The 17,943-nt window shown below is 42.1% G+C and overlaps 1 protein-coding gene across 3 annotated transcripts in view; it reads right to left on the reverse strand.

The window, feature by feature from the left end:
- The window catches only part of LOC124612943, a 453,322-nt gene that overhangs the window by 27,010 nt on the left and 408,369 nt on the right, over positions 1-17,943 (reverse strand). For all 3 annotated transcript variants that reach the window (XM_047141447.1, XM_047141449.1, XM_047141446.1), the window contains 2 exons: positions 9,796-9,936; positions 7,417-7,491 (listed from right to left, as the gene is read on the reverse strand). In XM_047141447.1, coding sequence (XP_046997403.1) covers positions 7,417-7,491; positions 9,796-9,936 — 216 coding nt within the window. The remainder of the gene's footprint in view (positions 1-7,416; positions 7,492-9,795; positions 9,937-17,943) is intronic.

Raw genomic sequence — 17,943 nt, forward strand, 5'->3', positions numbered from 1 at the left:
GATATGCAGAGCTGTAAGCAACTTTTCAAAGTTGGCAAAGAAATATCCATTGTAGAACACATTATGGTAGGTGTCTCACAGGGATCTGTACTGGTCCCTATCTTGTTCCACATACTGATTAATGATCTGCCATCATTTATTAAGTCCACTACAGAGCTGCATGCAGATGATACCACATTTCTTCACAGTAATAATGACTGCAATAGCCTTAAAACTTGTGTTGTAAAGACAACTACTGAAGCATTCTATTGGCTTAGAGCAAGGATTCTTACTGAATGAAAATGAAACACAGCGGATGGTTTTTAGACTAAAAACAAGCTTCTGTCATATGATCCAAGTTACATTACATTTTTGGGGTTATATTTAGATGATCAATTATCTTGGGGTCAAATGTACAATATCATATTAGTAAGTTATCAAGAGTGTGCCATCATAATTCTGTGGCAGTTTAAAAGTCATGGCAATGCAATTTGTGTGGCAGCAGTGAAGGACACTGCTAAGTTTTGCCACACGGTGGTACTGATAGAGCTCACCTCTGGGAGTGTGCGCTGGAAAACAGGGCTTTTGGATTCGTGCTGAGCTCTGGTGTGTATTGTCAGCTGTGCCCATGTGAGGACACTGGTTTGGAGGACACAACATTATAGTGATGAACTGTAGGAGACTAACTCTTGGGTCTTTAATTGCTATATTGTCTGGATGCTATTTATGGTTAGCATTTCTCATAAAAGGCCAAATAATTGTTAGTTAATTAATAGATTTTTGTATGTAACCGCCAAATTGGCTTATCATTTTAATAATTCTGACTTGTAATGTGACAAGGTATTAACTTGTGTGTTCAATGGTATTTTAACTGGTCTGTTAAAACTGTGACTGGTGAAGCGTTATTTGAATAGCAGAATAACAACTTTAGTGATTACATCATGGAACAATTTTGATTAATTTTAAATCACGTTTAAGTCCAAGTTATGTTCCCAGTGATATGTCAAATGAATGTACAGTTGTTCTATTTTATGGAGGTGCACCTTAAATATGTTGATGGGTAATAACCAATCATAGCCCAACATAGCCCTACCATCTATCTGTATCATTGCACAGAGTCATTTATTTTTTAAGGAGACTTGTGGATTGTGTACCTCAAATATATAACATCCTATTTTTTTCCCAAAGCATAATAGGATATGGTATTATTTTGTGGAGAAACTCTAGTTGTATGCATAACTCTTAATACTGCAGAAGAAAGCTATTAGAGTAATTACCGGTACTTCATAAAAAGCACACTGTAAACCTTAGCTCTTTGTGGACAAAAAATCATGACTGCAATGAACTTATCACATACTATGTTTTAATTATTATAAAGAAGAAGTTACCAGAAACGAAACACAGAGAAAATGGACATTGTTGCAACACAAGAAGCAATATGAGTAACTGATTTTTATGCACCACATCACAGACTGTACAAATCACTTAACAGCTGTGAACTCATGTGGTGTGCAAATTATTTAATAAGACTTAACAGACTGGACAAGATTTACCAGAACAAGCTTTCCAACAAACAGTGCATGACTGATTAGCTGCCCACCCATTCTATGATATAAATGAATTTATCAACTGTAAAATAGTACTGTGGTGTTAATAGCTAGGTGTTTCTGTTAAATTATCAGTTGTCTTGCACTATATGTGCTACATTCTCTAGTGCTGCAATGACCTAATGACAACAAAATTATTGTTGTTGTTGTTCTTGTTATTACTGTTACAGTAGGTTCTTGTTAATGTATCAGTCATTTTGTTCTAATGGCATACATTGCTGTTAACAAGCTAAACATTTGCCATATAGGATTTCATATTTGTTTGAATAAAGCTCAATAATTTTGAGTTTCTGCATGTTAAGTAATACAACAACAGAAATGTCAAGATGGAAACAATAAATAAAACTGTTCAAAGGCAATCACTCACATGTAGCTAGTTGATGTTTAGTGCATATAATCATTTAACAACATAAAGACTTTTCTGGTGTAGTGTTGTAGGGTCTTCTAAGCATGTCACACCATCAGTCAACATTTGTGTCAATCAGTGACTTTACGTGTTTTCATTGGTGCAGCGTCATGTGTGCTCAGCGACAAATGAATTGCAGGCACTGTATTTTGTATGTTGTTATGTTCTCAGTATGTTTATTCTTTGATCTGTGAATTTTGATATAACTTATATGTTCCATATTTAGTTGTTCTGTGCTTACTGTTGCTTCTGGTTACAGTAGTAATCACTATCCTGCTGTTTATGAAATATTCTGACATTCAGAAATGATTTTGCTGTCGGTTAAGCATTCCTGATCTTCTACCTGGCTCCTGTTATAATCTGTTTTAGGAGCTAGTAAACAGACCCCGTTATTTGCTAATAAAGAATTTTAATCCAGCTCAGTTTCTAGGCCCAGACCCAATATGTTATTTCAAAGGTTGGTCAGCACAAGTTACACTGAATCTGACACTTTGTGACCCTGATGTCATCTTAGCAAAGGGCTAACAACCACAGTCAGCTTTAATTATTATGCAAGATGACTGACGCACCAGCAGTGTCCACACTGCCAGTCCATTTGATTTTGTTCTGGCTGAATAACCCAATCCTATGGTTCACACAAGTAGAAGCTAGCTTTTGCTACACAGGAATTATGGCAGAATCAACAAAATTTGCCCTTGTCATGGGTCGACTTGACCACTGCAATGCCACATAAGTACAAGACATGATTACTGCACCACCTCAGGAGAATTCACAAGGAAGCCTTAAATCAGAAGTAATCCAGAGAGTCACAGCAACACATGAGGAGCAAATCTGGCAGATATTGACACAAGGAGATTTATAGGTGACTGCAAGCCATGACAATAAACATGTCACCTGTGGAGCAAGGTGGAAAGTTACTGTTCTTGGCAATCTACAACACACACTGTGCAGCAGACAATTGCTGCACGTCAAAGTGGTTGTGGCATCACAAACAAAAATGTTGGATGTGGTGGCAGAGCTGACCGATTGAATTCAAGAGATCATCACACGCACCCATGTTAGTGCAGTGACAATTCTAGGTGGTAGTATGACAGTGGCAGCAATAGTCACACGCAGAGAGTTCAACTCATTGACAGTAAAAGTGGAGAAGTTATACATGCAGATTGATATGCTGCTGTTATAAGTTGGTGCTTGGAATGGTAGAGGATGTTATTGCCAGAGATCCAGGAGCTGATCATAAACCAATTCTGCATCGTCTAACATGGACCAACCCAAGTGCTGATGCCATTGTAAGTTTGGTGAGCAGGCACAGAAATGTACAGCACCTTGTTTGTTCCCAAATGCCAGTGGCAGTCGGTCGTAGGTGCACCCGGCTGCCTTATGAAGTCATGTCACCTGTACGTCAGTGACAGAAATTTCAGCCATAAGTATCTAATAGACACCGGTTTGGACCTGAGCACCTCACATCATACTTCAGTACACTGCTACAGCCACCATCTGCATTCTGTTTGTCTGCTGCTAATAACTCTTCAGTCTCCACATATGGGACTCAGCAGATTGAACTGAATTTGGCTCTACGCTGACTGTTCACCTGAGGTTTCACTGTCGCACATGTTATGGAAGCCATTTCATGAGCTGATCTATTGGCACATTACCATATCATACCAGGTGTTTCCAATTCTTGGCTGGACAACAGCATTACTGGGCTGACGGCTGCAGGATTCCACTGAGATACAATTCAGTTGTGTAACATGGAGTATGTTTCCCAACTAAGTCAATTTTGTATGTTGACTAGACCTCCTGGTAGGATGGTAACAGGTTGTCTTGTGATGCACATACTCACAGAACCTTGCCAGCTGTGCGAACAGATCTGATTCAAACTATTGGCCATGGTCAGTGGTTATCCATAGTCCACTCTACACCATGTTCTGAAGAAAGGAGGAGCTTGGTGTCCATATGGTGATTATCGTGCACTGAGTTCCAGAACAATGCCCTATCACTTCTCCATGCCACTGTTGTACAACTGCAATTACACATTACATGGAGTGACAATTTTCAATGTTTAGGACTGCGCTAAGACTTATACACAGTTCCCTGTGTTGGAGGAATGCATTCTGAAGACACCAATTATTACTCGTGTGTGACTTTTTGTGAGCAAACTCATGACTTTTGTGTTATGAAATGCTGCTCAAATCTGGGGGAAGTTTATCATCTCTGTCCTGCAAGCCCTGCCATTCTGCTTCACATATCTTGATAACATACTCGGTTAGCCGACCATCAAGCACCAACACCACTATCACCCCTAAGAAGTATTCAAATATTTGGAACATTATGGTGTGGTGTTGAACATGGCCAAATGCACATTTGGACAACCTGAAGTTATGTTCCCATGCCACTGATATCAGCTGCAGGCTCTGTATTGTTGACAGGGAAGGTCAAAGCCTTTCTGCAAAAGCCAAGACCAACTAAAATTAAACAGCTAAATTGGTTCCTAGAAACAGTAAACTTTTACTGCTGCAATCTATCACATGCAGCAGAACGGTAAGAACCACTCAGTGTGGCACTTACTGGCCCACATGTTAAGGCAGTACCACAGTACAGTTCAGAGGACATGTGCAAGAGAGCTTTTTGTCTACATGGATTACAAGCCACTGACCTACACTTTCAAGCAAAACAGTAACAACTGCTCTCCTCAGCAGTATAATCATCTTGAGTACATAAGCCAATTTAATACGGACATCTAACAACACATTCCTGGCATTGGAAATGTGGTGGCCAACTGTCCTTCCTGTGTCAACAATGTTGTGAAAACTATAGATTTTCTGGAACTAGACAAGACCTAACAGAAAGAGCAAGAGCTCAAAACTTTCATCAATGATGCCACTTCAGGGCTGAAGTTAAAACTCATTGACATTCCCGACAATAATGCCCAATTTTTGGTGATATTTCACAGAGAAAATCACATCCATTCCTATTGAACACATTTCAGTGTTCACAATCTGTGCCATCCTGAGCCTGTTCAAATTTTCAGCTACTTTCACATTGTTTTGTATGGCATGGGATGGAGAAGCAAGTGTCAGAGTTGTAAGGTGATCCATCATGTGCACACGCCAGATGGCAGTTTCCCAGACACAACCTTGCATTTTGCACATATTCACCTAGATTCCATAGGCCCTCTTCCTCCTTCAGATGGTCAGTAGTATTTGCTCGTCATGATATATCTCTTTACACACTGCCTATAAGCTGTGGCAATGAACAACATCACTGCAGAAACTTTAGCCTCAGCATTCATTTCAGTGTGGCTAGCAAGATTCGGCTGTCTACTACACATAACTACTGACTACAACCGATAGTTTTGCAGGTACGTGCACCACAAGACAACCAGCTATCATCATGCCAGCAATGGCATGATTGAGCATTGGCATCATTCACTGAAGGTGGCGTCTGCACTTCCTGTGGTTCTTAACGGACTGTGAACCATTTATAAACCAGACATCAGCTCCTCAACTGTGGAACTGGTCTATGGTGAAACACTGCATCTCCCTGGATTTTCTCCATCAGTTATGTGACCACATGGCACTGATACGGTCACTCAAGGCCACCATGCATGGTATGCCGACCACTTATATGCATTGCGATGTGCTCGCATGTAACACTCTGGACGGACAGTGTCAAAACACTCTTACACCCCCCTTACATTGGCCCATATTTCACCTTAGGGAAAGATACGCAGATGCTGTACATTGCTGTAAACGATAAGTCCACAACTGAGTCAATAAACTGTATGAAGCCTGCATACATTTTCTATGAGGCACCACCAACCACTGCTGCATCAAGACACAGCATCAAAAAGAACGAACACTCTAGTATCCAATAGACTTGTAACTACACGTGCACTTTCCAATCTGTTTCTGAGATGATGCTCCACTTCCGTGAAGGTGACTGGTGTAGCATCTACTACACGAGTCGTGGTGTCAGTCAACATCAATGCCAACCAGTGACAATATGCGTTTACAGTGGTGTAGTGTTGTGTATGTGGTGACAAAGGAATTATAGCTGTCAAGCAGTTTCCGCATCACACTGTGTTTTGCATATGTTCTTACAATTTCTACGTATTTATTCCTTGACATGTGAATTTTGACATGAATTTGTATCTTCCATGTTTAGTTCTTCTGTATTTACTGTCACTCCTGGTTGGGGTAGTAATGACTATCCTGCTATTCGTGAAATATTCTTATGGTCAGGAATGATTTTGCTATTGGCTAAGCATTTATGATAATCTACTCATCTTCACAATTTTTATGTGCTAGTAAATACAGTCATTTGCCAATTAAGAATTTTAATCCAGCTCAGTTTTTAGTCTCAGACTAAATGAGTTACCTTAAAGGTCAATCAACCCAAATTATGCTGAATCCGACGGTCGCATCTGGTCTAACGCCCTTTTTCTAGTTGAGGTGTATGCTCTCACACACTTTCAGTGGTGGCGGTGGGGGAGGAGGGGGGGGGGGGGGTTATAGGAATGTGGAGGAAAATGATTACAAATGAAAAGTAGCTTAAAAAATGTCAGGTGATATCATGGGCAGAGGGCTGGTGGAGACTAAGGCCAGTCTTGGGGATTGTGAGAACAGGAAGTGTGCTGAAGGAACAGTTCCCAGTTGCGTGGTGCTCAGAGAGTACAGGGGGGCAACAAGGGGGGGGGGGGGGAGAGAGAAAAAATACATGGGTACTAAAGCAGCATTTAAAGTCATTGGTGGTGTGGTGTCTGTCATTTTCAGCAACTGGAGAGTCATGTTTTCAGCTGGCCACAGTTTGGCAGTGGCCATTTATCAGGTACAGACAACTGCTTAGTTATCATCCTCTTACAGAATGGTACATAGTAATTGCAGCACAGCCGGTATAAAATGTGGTTCCATAGGCATAAAGACATAACTTTCATAACACAGGAAATGCCTATGACTGTACAGCAGTGGAGGGTGATGCATGGATGTACAGGCCAAGTGTTGCAAATATGTTGTCCATGGGGGAATAACTCACATGTTGCAAGACTGGGAGCAGAACTATCATAGGAATGGACTAGCACATCACATAGGTTAAGTGGGTAACAGAATACCACTCTGACTGATGAAGGTGGCACATTGTGTAACATGCCTCTCATTTCAGGGCACAATATAAGAATTTAAAGCCCTAGTGAAGGATGAGGTATAGTTTTCCGAGGCCTTATTGCTATTGGGTGAAAAGAGGAAGACCGCAGGATGAATTGCTTGGGAAATACATTTTTGGCAATGCACTCTCCAGCTAAGCTTCACTACTCATAGCCATAGATCCAAATTTGGGTTCTGGTCCAAGACACAGTTTTAATATGTTTGATAAGCCACAATATTATTATGAAATCTAGTACTGACTTATTGGAAAATGCTTCCATACCAAACTGATCTGCTTCACCATCAATCTGCTCCAGAGCTTCAAGAATTTCATCACATTCTGGGCAGTCCTCATCATCTGAAACCAAATTTTGGCAGAAATCACTAAGCAGTAAATACCTTGCAAGAGTAATTGCAATTAATAATTAGAGTGAACATCCACCAATGAAAAAATGATAAAGTAACGGACAAGAGATAAATAAAACAATTTATAGATTACTCAAGTGAAACCTAATTTTCGAAAGTTATGACTGAAATCAAGACAGGCTGGAACATACAGGTAACACATGAACATTATTATAATAGTAGTAGTTGTGAATTCAGGCAGACTGGGTCATAATGATAAATGTCAACCATCAGGCAAGGAGTGACTTCGCTGCTCATATGACATGTTTCAGTATTTTCCATCTCTAGATATCTACAAAAACTCAGACAGAAAAATATTTTATAAAACAAAGTAATAAGTGGCTATAGCATTCCACTTTGATTGAAAACGCCTGGCACAAACTATAATATACCTATCAGGAGTGATTGCTGCACTTAGATACAGCATTTCCAGCTGTATGTCAACGACACATACACAGATTACTGGCGTATTTCTCCAGAGTGTGGACCAAGAAGATATTTTGCCACCTGGTGGCATTACAACAAGTATAATGGTGTATTTAAATAAAAGAGAAGTTTCACAAAGCTGTGTAGATGTTAATGTTTTCCCGTATCTCCCTTGCTGACTTGGCATGAAGGAAGAAGAGGGGAGGAGGAAATGTGAAAAAATAGCTATCAAAAACATGTTACTAATGAGTTAAATAAATTGTAATGCTTAAAAATTTAATGTATTGTTAACTGCAAGAAGTGGAAGTAGTAACTTCAGATGGAAGACTGAAAATTATTGAGTCAAAAAACTTGGAAAGAAGTTTAATATATTTATCATTTTGGCAATAATGTTGATAATTTTTAAGTATTGCACATAAAACTATCTGGATCTCTCAGAAATCAAAGACACAATTTTGAGTAATATACACCCAGTTAAGTGCAGAACTGTGCTATTGATAAAAGAACTTTTCTACAATTAAAATGGGATAATGAAACTGTTTCATCCTTATTTTATAAGGGAAAGGACCAATGTGACAATCAAACATCTCCATTCCAAAGATTGAGCAAAAGCCACTTAAATTTTTAGCACCACAAGAAAAAATAAAGTCAGGAATTTGCACTTTGTGAAGTTCCTCTTATTCTGGACAGCATTTTATTTTCTTAAGTTTATATTTTATTGGGGTGCCCTTAAGTGGCACTAAAGAACACAGCAGTAGCAAGTGAGAAGCTGTTTCCCACACAGGCATCGCTAACAGAGGGACCATATGGTGCAATAGAGAATCATTGGAGAGAGGAGATGTAAGCAAACCATGAAAAAGAATCTTTCCTGGGGACCTATATATACGGAAACCACATACATTCAGGTGTAAAACTGAGACTTCTCTTTAATAAGTATTAGCTATTCGAGTATATCTTTGGCATAATGAATGCTAGGAGGTGCCTAATTGTCACTAAAGCTTTGACACTAGAATACCACTATGACAAAGTACACATGAGATTTCTGCTGCATGTCAGTCCCGCCACTCGGTGATAGGGTGTAATCTGAGGCTTCTGTTGGTAATAATCATTTCAACAATGCTCCTAATTTTTAGTAACTTCTGTGCTGAACTGATACAACTATTTAACAGTAAATTATTTTATAAAGTTTCCTAATAAATGCACTGGTATGGCATCTCAGGCCTTATTTCAAATAGATTAGCTACCCGCATTCCCAGTTTATATATGCAGGTTGCCTGCTTGCATCTTCGAGCACACCTAATGTGCTATAAGAACTGCTTTAAAGTACATCAGTGAGCGATCTATGAAGAACAGGGAGGAAGAAATCCTAAGAGCTGACTCATTAAGATAATCCAACAAAGGGTTAACTTCCTCTGTATATGTACAGCAAGTTTTCATCTATTTATCATAATTATACTGTTAGCTAATTCTGGAGATTCTACTCTCCTACCATTAATACTTCTAATGTTGGCAGCAGCACCTGTCCCATTTGCTTCTGCATGCTACCCTACTTTCAGTGATAGCCACAAGGAGCCATAAGGTTCTATCTTGCTCTCTCACTTTTCTTCTTATTATCTGTCTCTTTTATCTCCCTACATCTCCTTATTCCTCACCCAATACCTCACTTGCTCCCTTTTTGCCTTAAAATTTTTGTTTGTATTTTTTAATGAAAAGAAACAAAGAGAATGTAAAACATTATTTTTCATAATTATTCAATTTCAAGCAATTGTTGTTAATAAATAGTTTCTTCTTCGTTAGATACAGCATGAAATATATTATAGTGTTAGCTTACAGAAGAATACAGCCAGAAGATGAGATTCTTCCAGTAATCGTTCTAGCATGCGAACATTAACAGCTTCAATTTCATCAGCTAGTTCTCGGTTGTCATCATCTATCAGCCACTCGAGGACTGACACTTCATTCTGCAGATCACCTGAAATGAAAATTTCATTTAACAAACTTTCAGAATGAGTTGCAACAATGAATTTGCTCAATCCTGGACCATACAACTTCAGATTTCACATTAATGGTTTCATTAATGATAATAATAAGAAATATCAACAATGTATGAAAACACAGATTCCTACTTACCATAAAGAAGACATGTTAAGCTGCAGACAGGCACAATTAAAAGACACTAAGCTTTCGGTCACAGCCTTCATCAGCAAAAGAGAAATACTTTCCATTCATACACACAATCAAGCACACCTCATGAGCACGACTGCCAACTCTGGCATCTCAGGCCAGAATGCAGCTATCACATAGGATGCAAACAGCAACCCGGAGGGGGCGGGAAGGGGAAGGGATAATTGTGTAGGGGTGGGGAGAGAGAGACGAATTCTGTCTGGTGGACTGTGCAGGGACTAGAATGTCAACAGGAACACCATCATAAGGTTGTGGGGCAGGTAGGTGGAGAAAAAAGGAGTGAAAAAGGAGAGGAGCGGGGAAAGACAGGTGGGTGCACTGACAGAGGGTGGCAAACATAGAGGGTGGGAGACAAGAATGGAGAAGAGATGACACCCCAGAGGGGGGAAGCTGCTGGGTGGAGGGTGTTACCATTGGTTGAGTCTGTGATAATTATGGGAACAGAGAATGTGTTGTAAGGATAACTCCAATCTGTGTAGTTCAGAAAAGCTGGTAGTAGATAGGATGATCCAGATGGATTGGGTAGTGAAGCAGGCATTGAAATCAAGCATGTTATGTTCAGCTGCATGTTGTGCCACTAGGCAGTCTACTTTGCTCTTGGCCACAATTTGGCAGTGGCTGTTCATCCTGGTGGACAGCTGGATGGCAGTCATACCAACATAAAAATCTTTGTAATGAGTGCAGCAGAGCTGGTAAATGACACAGCTGCTTTCGCAGGTGGTCCAGCCCCTGATGGGTAGGATAAATCTGTAACAGGACTGGAATAGGAAGTGCTGGGTGGAGGAATTGGGGAGATCTTGCACCTGGGTCTTCCACAGGGAAATGATTCTTGTGGCAAGGGGTTGGGATTGGAGTGGCATAGGGATTGACTAGGATGTTGTGAAGGTTGGGTGGGTGATGGAACACCACTTTAGGAAGAGTGGGAAGTACGAGGCGTGTTTTTTAAGTAAGGTCCATTTTGTTGTAGACACTAGTAGTTCGCGTGCATACTGCAACGAGCATGTGCGTCGTGTACCGGCATGCCTCGGGAACAACTGCGCTCAGTTTCAGCTCTGTAGCTAACCTGTACGGTTCTGTTCTGTGCTTTCAAAATGTTTAAGACCATCAACTTGCCCACCACATGTGAGGTTTGCTCAGTGATATGGTTTTTGTCAGCAAGGAACCTGTCTGCTGCAGAAATTCATCAACAGATTTGCAAAGTGTACAGTGATACTGTTATGAGTGAAAGCAAAGTGCGTAAGTGGGTACGAGAATTCAAAGATGGCCTTGACAACGTCCGTGATGAGGACCACTCCAGTCACCCTTCTTTGATTACAGATGATTTGGTGGCTTCAGTTGAAGTGAGGATTAGTGAGAACAGGCGCTTCACAATAACAGGTCTCTCAAATGAATTTCCTCATGTGTTGAGATCAGTCCTATACAACATTGTTTCTGAACACCTAAAGTTTAGGAAACTGTGCTCCTGTTGGGTCCCGACACTCCTAACAGAGGACCACAAAAATCAAAGAGTTGAGTGTGCAATGGAGTTCTTGACTCATTATCACGAAGAAGGTGATGGCTTCTTGAGTCACGGTTCAAACCCGTCTCCGGCCATCCTGATTTAGGTTTTCCGTGATTTCCCTAAATCGCTTCAGGCAAATGCCGGGATGGTTCCTTTGAAAGGGCATGCCCGATTTCCTTCCCCATCCTTCCCTCACCCGAGCTTGCGCTCCGTCTCTAATGACCTCGTTGTCAACGGGACGTTCAACACTAAGCTCCTCCTCCTCCTCCTCCTCTCCTTGAGTCAGATCGTAACTGAAGATGAAACATGGGTTTCGCATATCACACCCTATTCAAAGCAACAGAGCATGGAATGGAGGAGACACACACACTCTCATCTGTAAAGGTGACGGCCAAATAGACTCTATCCCAGCACAAAATCATGGTGTTGGTGTTTTGGGATAGGCATGGTGTTTTGTTGGTCGACTTCATGCAACGAGGAACCACTATCAATGCAGAAGCATACTGCCAAACCATGAGAAAGCTATGCAGAGCAATTTAAAACAAAAGACACGGCATGCTGACAAAGACAATTGTCCTTCTCCATGGCAATGCAAGACCTCATACCACAGGTCAGACCCACGATTTATTGGACAGTTTTGGCTGGGAAGTTTTAGACCACCCACCCTACAGTCCTGATCTTGCGCTGAGCAATTACCATCTGTTCCTCCACCTCAAACGACACCTCAGTGGTAACTGTTACAATGATGACAATGACGTGAAAATGGCAGTGAACTCTTTGTTATTGGAGCAGGCAGCAAGTTTTTATGAAGAGGGTATTTTAAAATTGGTTGAGAGGTATGATACATGTTTGAACAAACTTGGCAACTATGTCGAAAAATAGAGTGAAGTATGTACTTTCTGAAAATAAATTTACTTTTCTGAAATAACCTTTCATTGTGTACTTATGTTCAAATGGACATTACTTAAAAAACACGCCTTGTATCTCGGGTAGGATCTCTCTCATTTAGATGATCAAAGCTCTGGCAAAGCATGTGGTTCAGTTGTTCCAGTCCAGGGTGGTACTGGGTGATGAAAGGGACACTCCTTTGTGGCTGGTTCTTGGGGTGGTGGGAGCATTGAGGCACAAGGGGAAATGGCATGGGAAATCAGTTTGCAGACTAGGTCTGGGGCATAGTGCCTGTCTGTGAAGGCCTTGGTGAGACTTTCAGCATGATGAGCAAGGGAGTTCTTGTCACTGCAGATACACCGTCCCTGGGTGGCCAGGCTGTATGGGATGGACTTTATGGTGTGAAAGGGATGACAGGTGTTGAAATACATTTACTGTAGGGTGACAGCTTTAGTGTGGACAGAGATGCAGATGGAGCCATCAGAGAGGAGGAAATCAATGTCCAGGGAAGTGGCACATGTAGTTGAGGAAGACCAGATGAAGCCAATGGGAGGGAAAGTGTTGAGGCTGTGAAGGAATGAGGATATGGTGTCTTGGCCCTGAGTCCATATCATGAAGATATCACCAACCAGTCTGAACTACACCAGGGATTTGGGGTTTTAGGAGGCTAGGAAAGTTTCCACTGGATGGCCCATAAACAGGATGGCATAGGAGGGTGCCACAGATTTGTTTGTATACCTTCCCTTCAAAGGAGAAGTAGTTGTGCGTTAGATAAAGTTAGTAAGGTGTGTGAGGAAAGGGGTGGTGTCTTTGGCGTCTGAAGGACATTGAGAAAGGTAGTGTTCAGTATCAGTAAGACCATGGGCATGATGAATATTGGTGGGACGAGTGGAGAGTCGGTAAAGGAAGTGGTTGGTGTTTTTGACATGGAAGTCTAGATTAAGGCTTTTGGGTGGAGGTGTTGGTCTATCATGGCTGAAAATCCTGAGGGAGCACAACAACTAGCCACAATGGGGCATCTAGGATTGTTGGGCTTGTGGATTTTGGGGAGCAGGTACAAGATGGGTGTGCGGGGTGTCGTGTCATAGGAGTGAGGAGGGAAAGTGAATTCAGGGGAGTGATTCTTAGAAGGACCTAGGGCTTTAAGCAGGGATTGGAGGTTGTTTTGGACTTCTTGGATGGGATCACTCTGGCAGAATTTGTAGGTGGAGGAGTCAGATAATTGGTGGAGACTTTCTGCCAGGTAGTACTGTGATTCATAACAACAGTTGTGGAGCCTTTTCTGTGGATAGGATGATTAGGTTAGGATTTGTTTTTGAGGTTGTGTATGACTACTCTTTCTTCTACTAAATGAAGGTACCTTAGGAAGGATGGTGAGCTTAAACTGGAAGTAACAAATTCCTAGAAGCTGAACAGTTGGTGGATAGGTAGGTGGGGGAGGAGGGGGGGATCACAGTTAGATGGTGGTAAGAACTGGAACAGACAGGGTTCAATGTTGGAAGGAGGGTGGCTTTGGTTGGAGGGACTGGCAGAAGAGAAGTGCTTCCACTGCAGGGATCAGCAGAAGGAGGGTAGGTCTTTGACAAGTTCAGATGGTTAAATTTAGGTGTAGGACTAAAGGTGGGAGCAGAGGCCTTTGGAGAGGACTGATACTTCTGTCGAGCTGACAGTCTTTGGTGGAAAGGTTAACAATAGTGTTGCGGGAATGTTTTGGCTCTGGATTAGGTAGAGTCAGTGGGGAGTTTTCAGGAATGTGGCATGTTGAAAAGGTCAGCTAGGCAGGCTTAAGGTGCTATTAAGGGTGGACAAGGAAGAACACTGTGGGAATGGCATGGGTTGGGTCTAGAATACTGCTCCAGGTGCTGGAGAACTAGGTATTCAATTTCAGATATGTGATGTATGGAGTAGGGATTGCAAAGTTTTAGTATCTGTGGAGGGAGAAGAGGCAGTTGGTGTACCTGTGTCATGGAGATATGTAATTGCAGTCCTAGGTTCTGTGAGGACCAGGGATTGGTGGAATCTGAGTAGGTGTAGGTCATTCTGAAGGAGAGTGAGGTCCATAAAAAGCAATCTTTATGAATAAACAAGGGGGGGGGGGGGGGATTCCATGGTTTAGGCAGAATTTGAGAAATAGGATGAGGGACTGGGTTTCAGCCAGGAAAAGGGATACTTTTCTGAACTGGTGAGAAAGATGGAGAAGGGTCCATAGTGGCAGGAAATGGGAATGGTGCCGAAATGGGCACAATAGGTGTCAATTGTTGTGGGAGGAGCTGGAGAAGCAAAAAATGCATAAAAACGTGTAAAAAACATGTAAATGATTAATGGAAAATCTCATATAAAGATGTGAAACAAATACTAACAAAGAGATAGAGGGGCTGGCCAGTACTTACCTCAGCTCAGTACAGCTGATAGATACACAAAAAACAGAACCAAAAATTTAACCAAAAATTTACGTTCCTCGCTTTCAGAACAAATGTTCCTTCACCAGGGAGGAGAGAGGGGAAAGAAAGGGAAGAAGGAGAAGTAGATTCAGTTACTCACAACCCAGGTTATGAAGCAACAGGGAAAGGAAATCAGGGAGGGTAGCAAGGATGGAGGCATGGTTGTCAGAGGGAAGCCAAAGATATTCTACTGTAAGTACTGTGCCAGCTTCAAACCAAAGAGGATGCATACAGAAGTAAAGAGGTATATAGTATAAAGATAAACACAACTATGTAGGATGAAAAGATGCGTTAATGGCTAAAGAGGAAAGGGAAAGAGGAGAAGGCTGAAGAGTAAATGGGAGTGAGGTGGTTTAACGTAGGTTCAGTCCAGGGGGATGGCGGGGTGAAAGGATGTGTTGGAGTGCAAGTTCCCATCTCCGCAGTTCAGAGGGACTGGTGTTGGGTGGGAGAAGCCAAATGGCACATACAGTGTAGCAGGTTCCTAGGTCCCTAGAATTATGCTGGAGGGCATGCTCCGCTACTGGGTATTGGACATCTCCAAGGCGGACAGTTCGTCTGTGTCCGTTCATGCGCTCAGCCAGTTTAGTTGTTGTCATACCGATGTAAAAGGCTGTGCAGTGCAGGCATGTCAGTTGATAAATGACATGTGTAGTTTCACATGTGGCCCTGCCTTGAATTGTGTATGTTTTACCAGTAGCGGGGCTGGAGTAGGTGGTTGTGGGAGGATGCATGAGGCAGGTTTTGCAGCGGGGTCGGTTACAGGGGTAGGAACCGCTGGGTAGAGAAGGTAGTCTGGGAATATTGTAGGGTTTAACAAGGATGTTACGGAGGTTAGGGGGTCGACGAAAGGCAACTCTGGGTGGTGTGGGGAGAATTTTGTCAAGGGATGATCTCATTTCAGGGGTTGACTTAAGAAAGTCATATCCCTGGCGGAGTAATTTGTTGATGTTTTCGAGGCCAGGATAATATTGGGTGACAAGGGGGATGCTTCTGTGTGGTCTGGGGATAGGAACATTGTTTTTGGACAGGGAGGAATGTATTGCTCGGGAGATCTGTTTGTGGACAAGGTCTGCAGGATAGTTGCAGGAGAGGAAACCACTGGTTAGGTTATTGGTGTAATTGTTGAGGGATTCATCACACCTCTGTCCATATCAAACCCACAAACAAACAACAGTACCTTCACTTTGATAGCTGCCATCCATTCCACATCGTATGCTCCCTTCCCTACAGCCTACGTATTTGTGGCAAACGTATCTGCTCCAGTGACGAATCCCTCAACAATTACACCAATAACCTAACCAGTGCTTTCCTCTCCCGCAACTATCCTGCAGACCTTGTCCACAAACAGATCTCCCAAGCAATACATTCCTCCCCGTCCAACAACAATGTTCCTATCCCCAGACCACACAGAAGCATCCCCCTTGTCACCCAATATTATCCTGGCCTCGAAAACATCAACAAATTACTCCGCCAGGGATACGACTTTCTCAAGTCAACCTGGGACCGATGACCTTTGTAGTTTGGTCCCTTTAATCTTTAACCCAACCAACCAACCTCAAGTCAACCCCTGAAATGAGATCATCCCTTGACAAAATTCTCCCCACACCACCCAGAGTTGCCTTTCGTCGCCCCCCTAACCTCCGTAATATCCTTGTTAAACCCTACAATATTCCCAGACTACCTTCTCTACCCAGCGGTTCCTACCCCTGTAACCGACCCCGCTGCAAAACCTGCCTCATGCATTCCCCAACAACCACCTACTCCAGCCCCGCTACTGGTAAAACATACACAATTCAAGGCAGAGCCACATGTGAAACTACACATGTCATTTATCAACTGACATTCCTGCACTGCACAGCCTTTTACATCGGTATGACAACAACTAAACTGGCTGAGCGCATGAACGGACACAGACGAACTGTCCGCCTTGGAGATGTCCAATACCCAGTAGCGGAGCATGCCCTCCAGCATAATTCTAGGGACCTAGGAACCTGCTACACTGTATGTGCCATTTGGCTTCTCCCACCCAACACCAGTCCCTCTGAACTGCGGATATGGGAACTTGCACTCCAACACATCGTTTCATCCCGGCATCCCCCTGGACTGAACCTACGTTAAACCACCTCACTCCCATTTACTCTTCAGTCTTCTCCTCTTTCCCTTTCCTCTTTAGCCATTAACGCATCTTTTCATCCTACATAGTTGTGTTTATCTTTATACTATATACCTCTTTACTTCTGTATGCATCCTCTTTGGTTTGAAGCTGGCACAGTACTTACAGTAGAATATCTTTGGCTTCCCTCTGACAACCATCCCTCCATCCTTGCTACCCTCCCTGTTTTCCTTTCCCTGTTGCTTCATAACCTGGGTTGTGAGTAACTGAATCTACTTCCCCTTCTTCCCTTTCTTTCCCCTCTCTCCTCCCTGATAAAGGAACATTTGTTCTGAAAGCTAGGAACGTAAATTTTTGGTTAATTTTTTGTTTCTGTTTTTTGTGTATCTATCGGCTGTACTGAGCTGAGGTAAGTACTGGCCAGCCCCTCTATCTCTTTGTTAGTATTTGTTTCACAAAAAACATGTAAAGACACATTAAGATGCCGGATATATAAAAATGTGCACAAATACATAAAAATACACAAAAATGTATGAGACCATGTGAAACCACATAAAAACATGCACAAATACATTAAAAACATACAGAAACATGGGAGAAAAGAACGATGATGTATGGGAGTGTGTGTGTGTGTTGCAATAAAGGCAGAGTGGGGAAGGTGGATGGTTTAGGCTGCAGATCAAAAGTTCATGTGACATGGGTAGGTATGGATAATAAAACATTAGTGTATGCCAGGATAAGGGATGAAGTCAGATGAACAGAAATAAATATAATTATAACTATCAGAGGAAAGAATCTGGGGTATCAGATACTGCATCAACAATCTGTGTGGTCATGAAGTCTGTGTTG

Source organism: Schistocerca americana, chromosome 4 (genome assembly GCF_021461395.2).
Source record: "Schistocerca americana isolate TAMUIC-IGC-003095 chromosome 4, iqSchAmer2.1, whole genome shotgun sequence".
In the NCBI taxonomy this organism is placed as follows: Eukaryota; Metazoa; Arthropoda; class Insecta; order Orthoptera; family Acrididae; genus Schistocerca; species Schistocerca americana.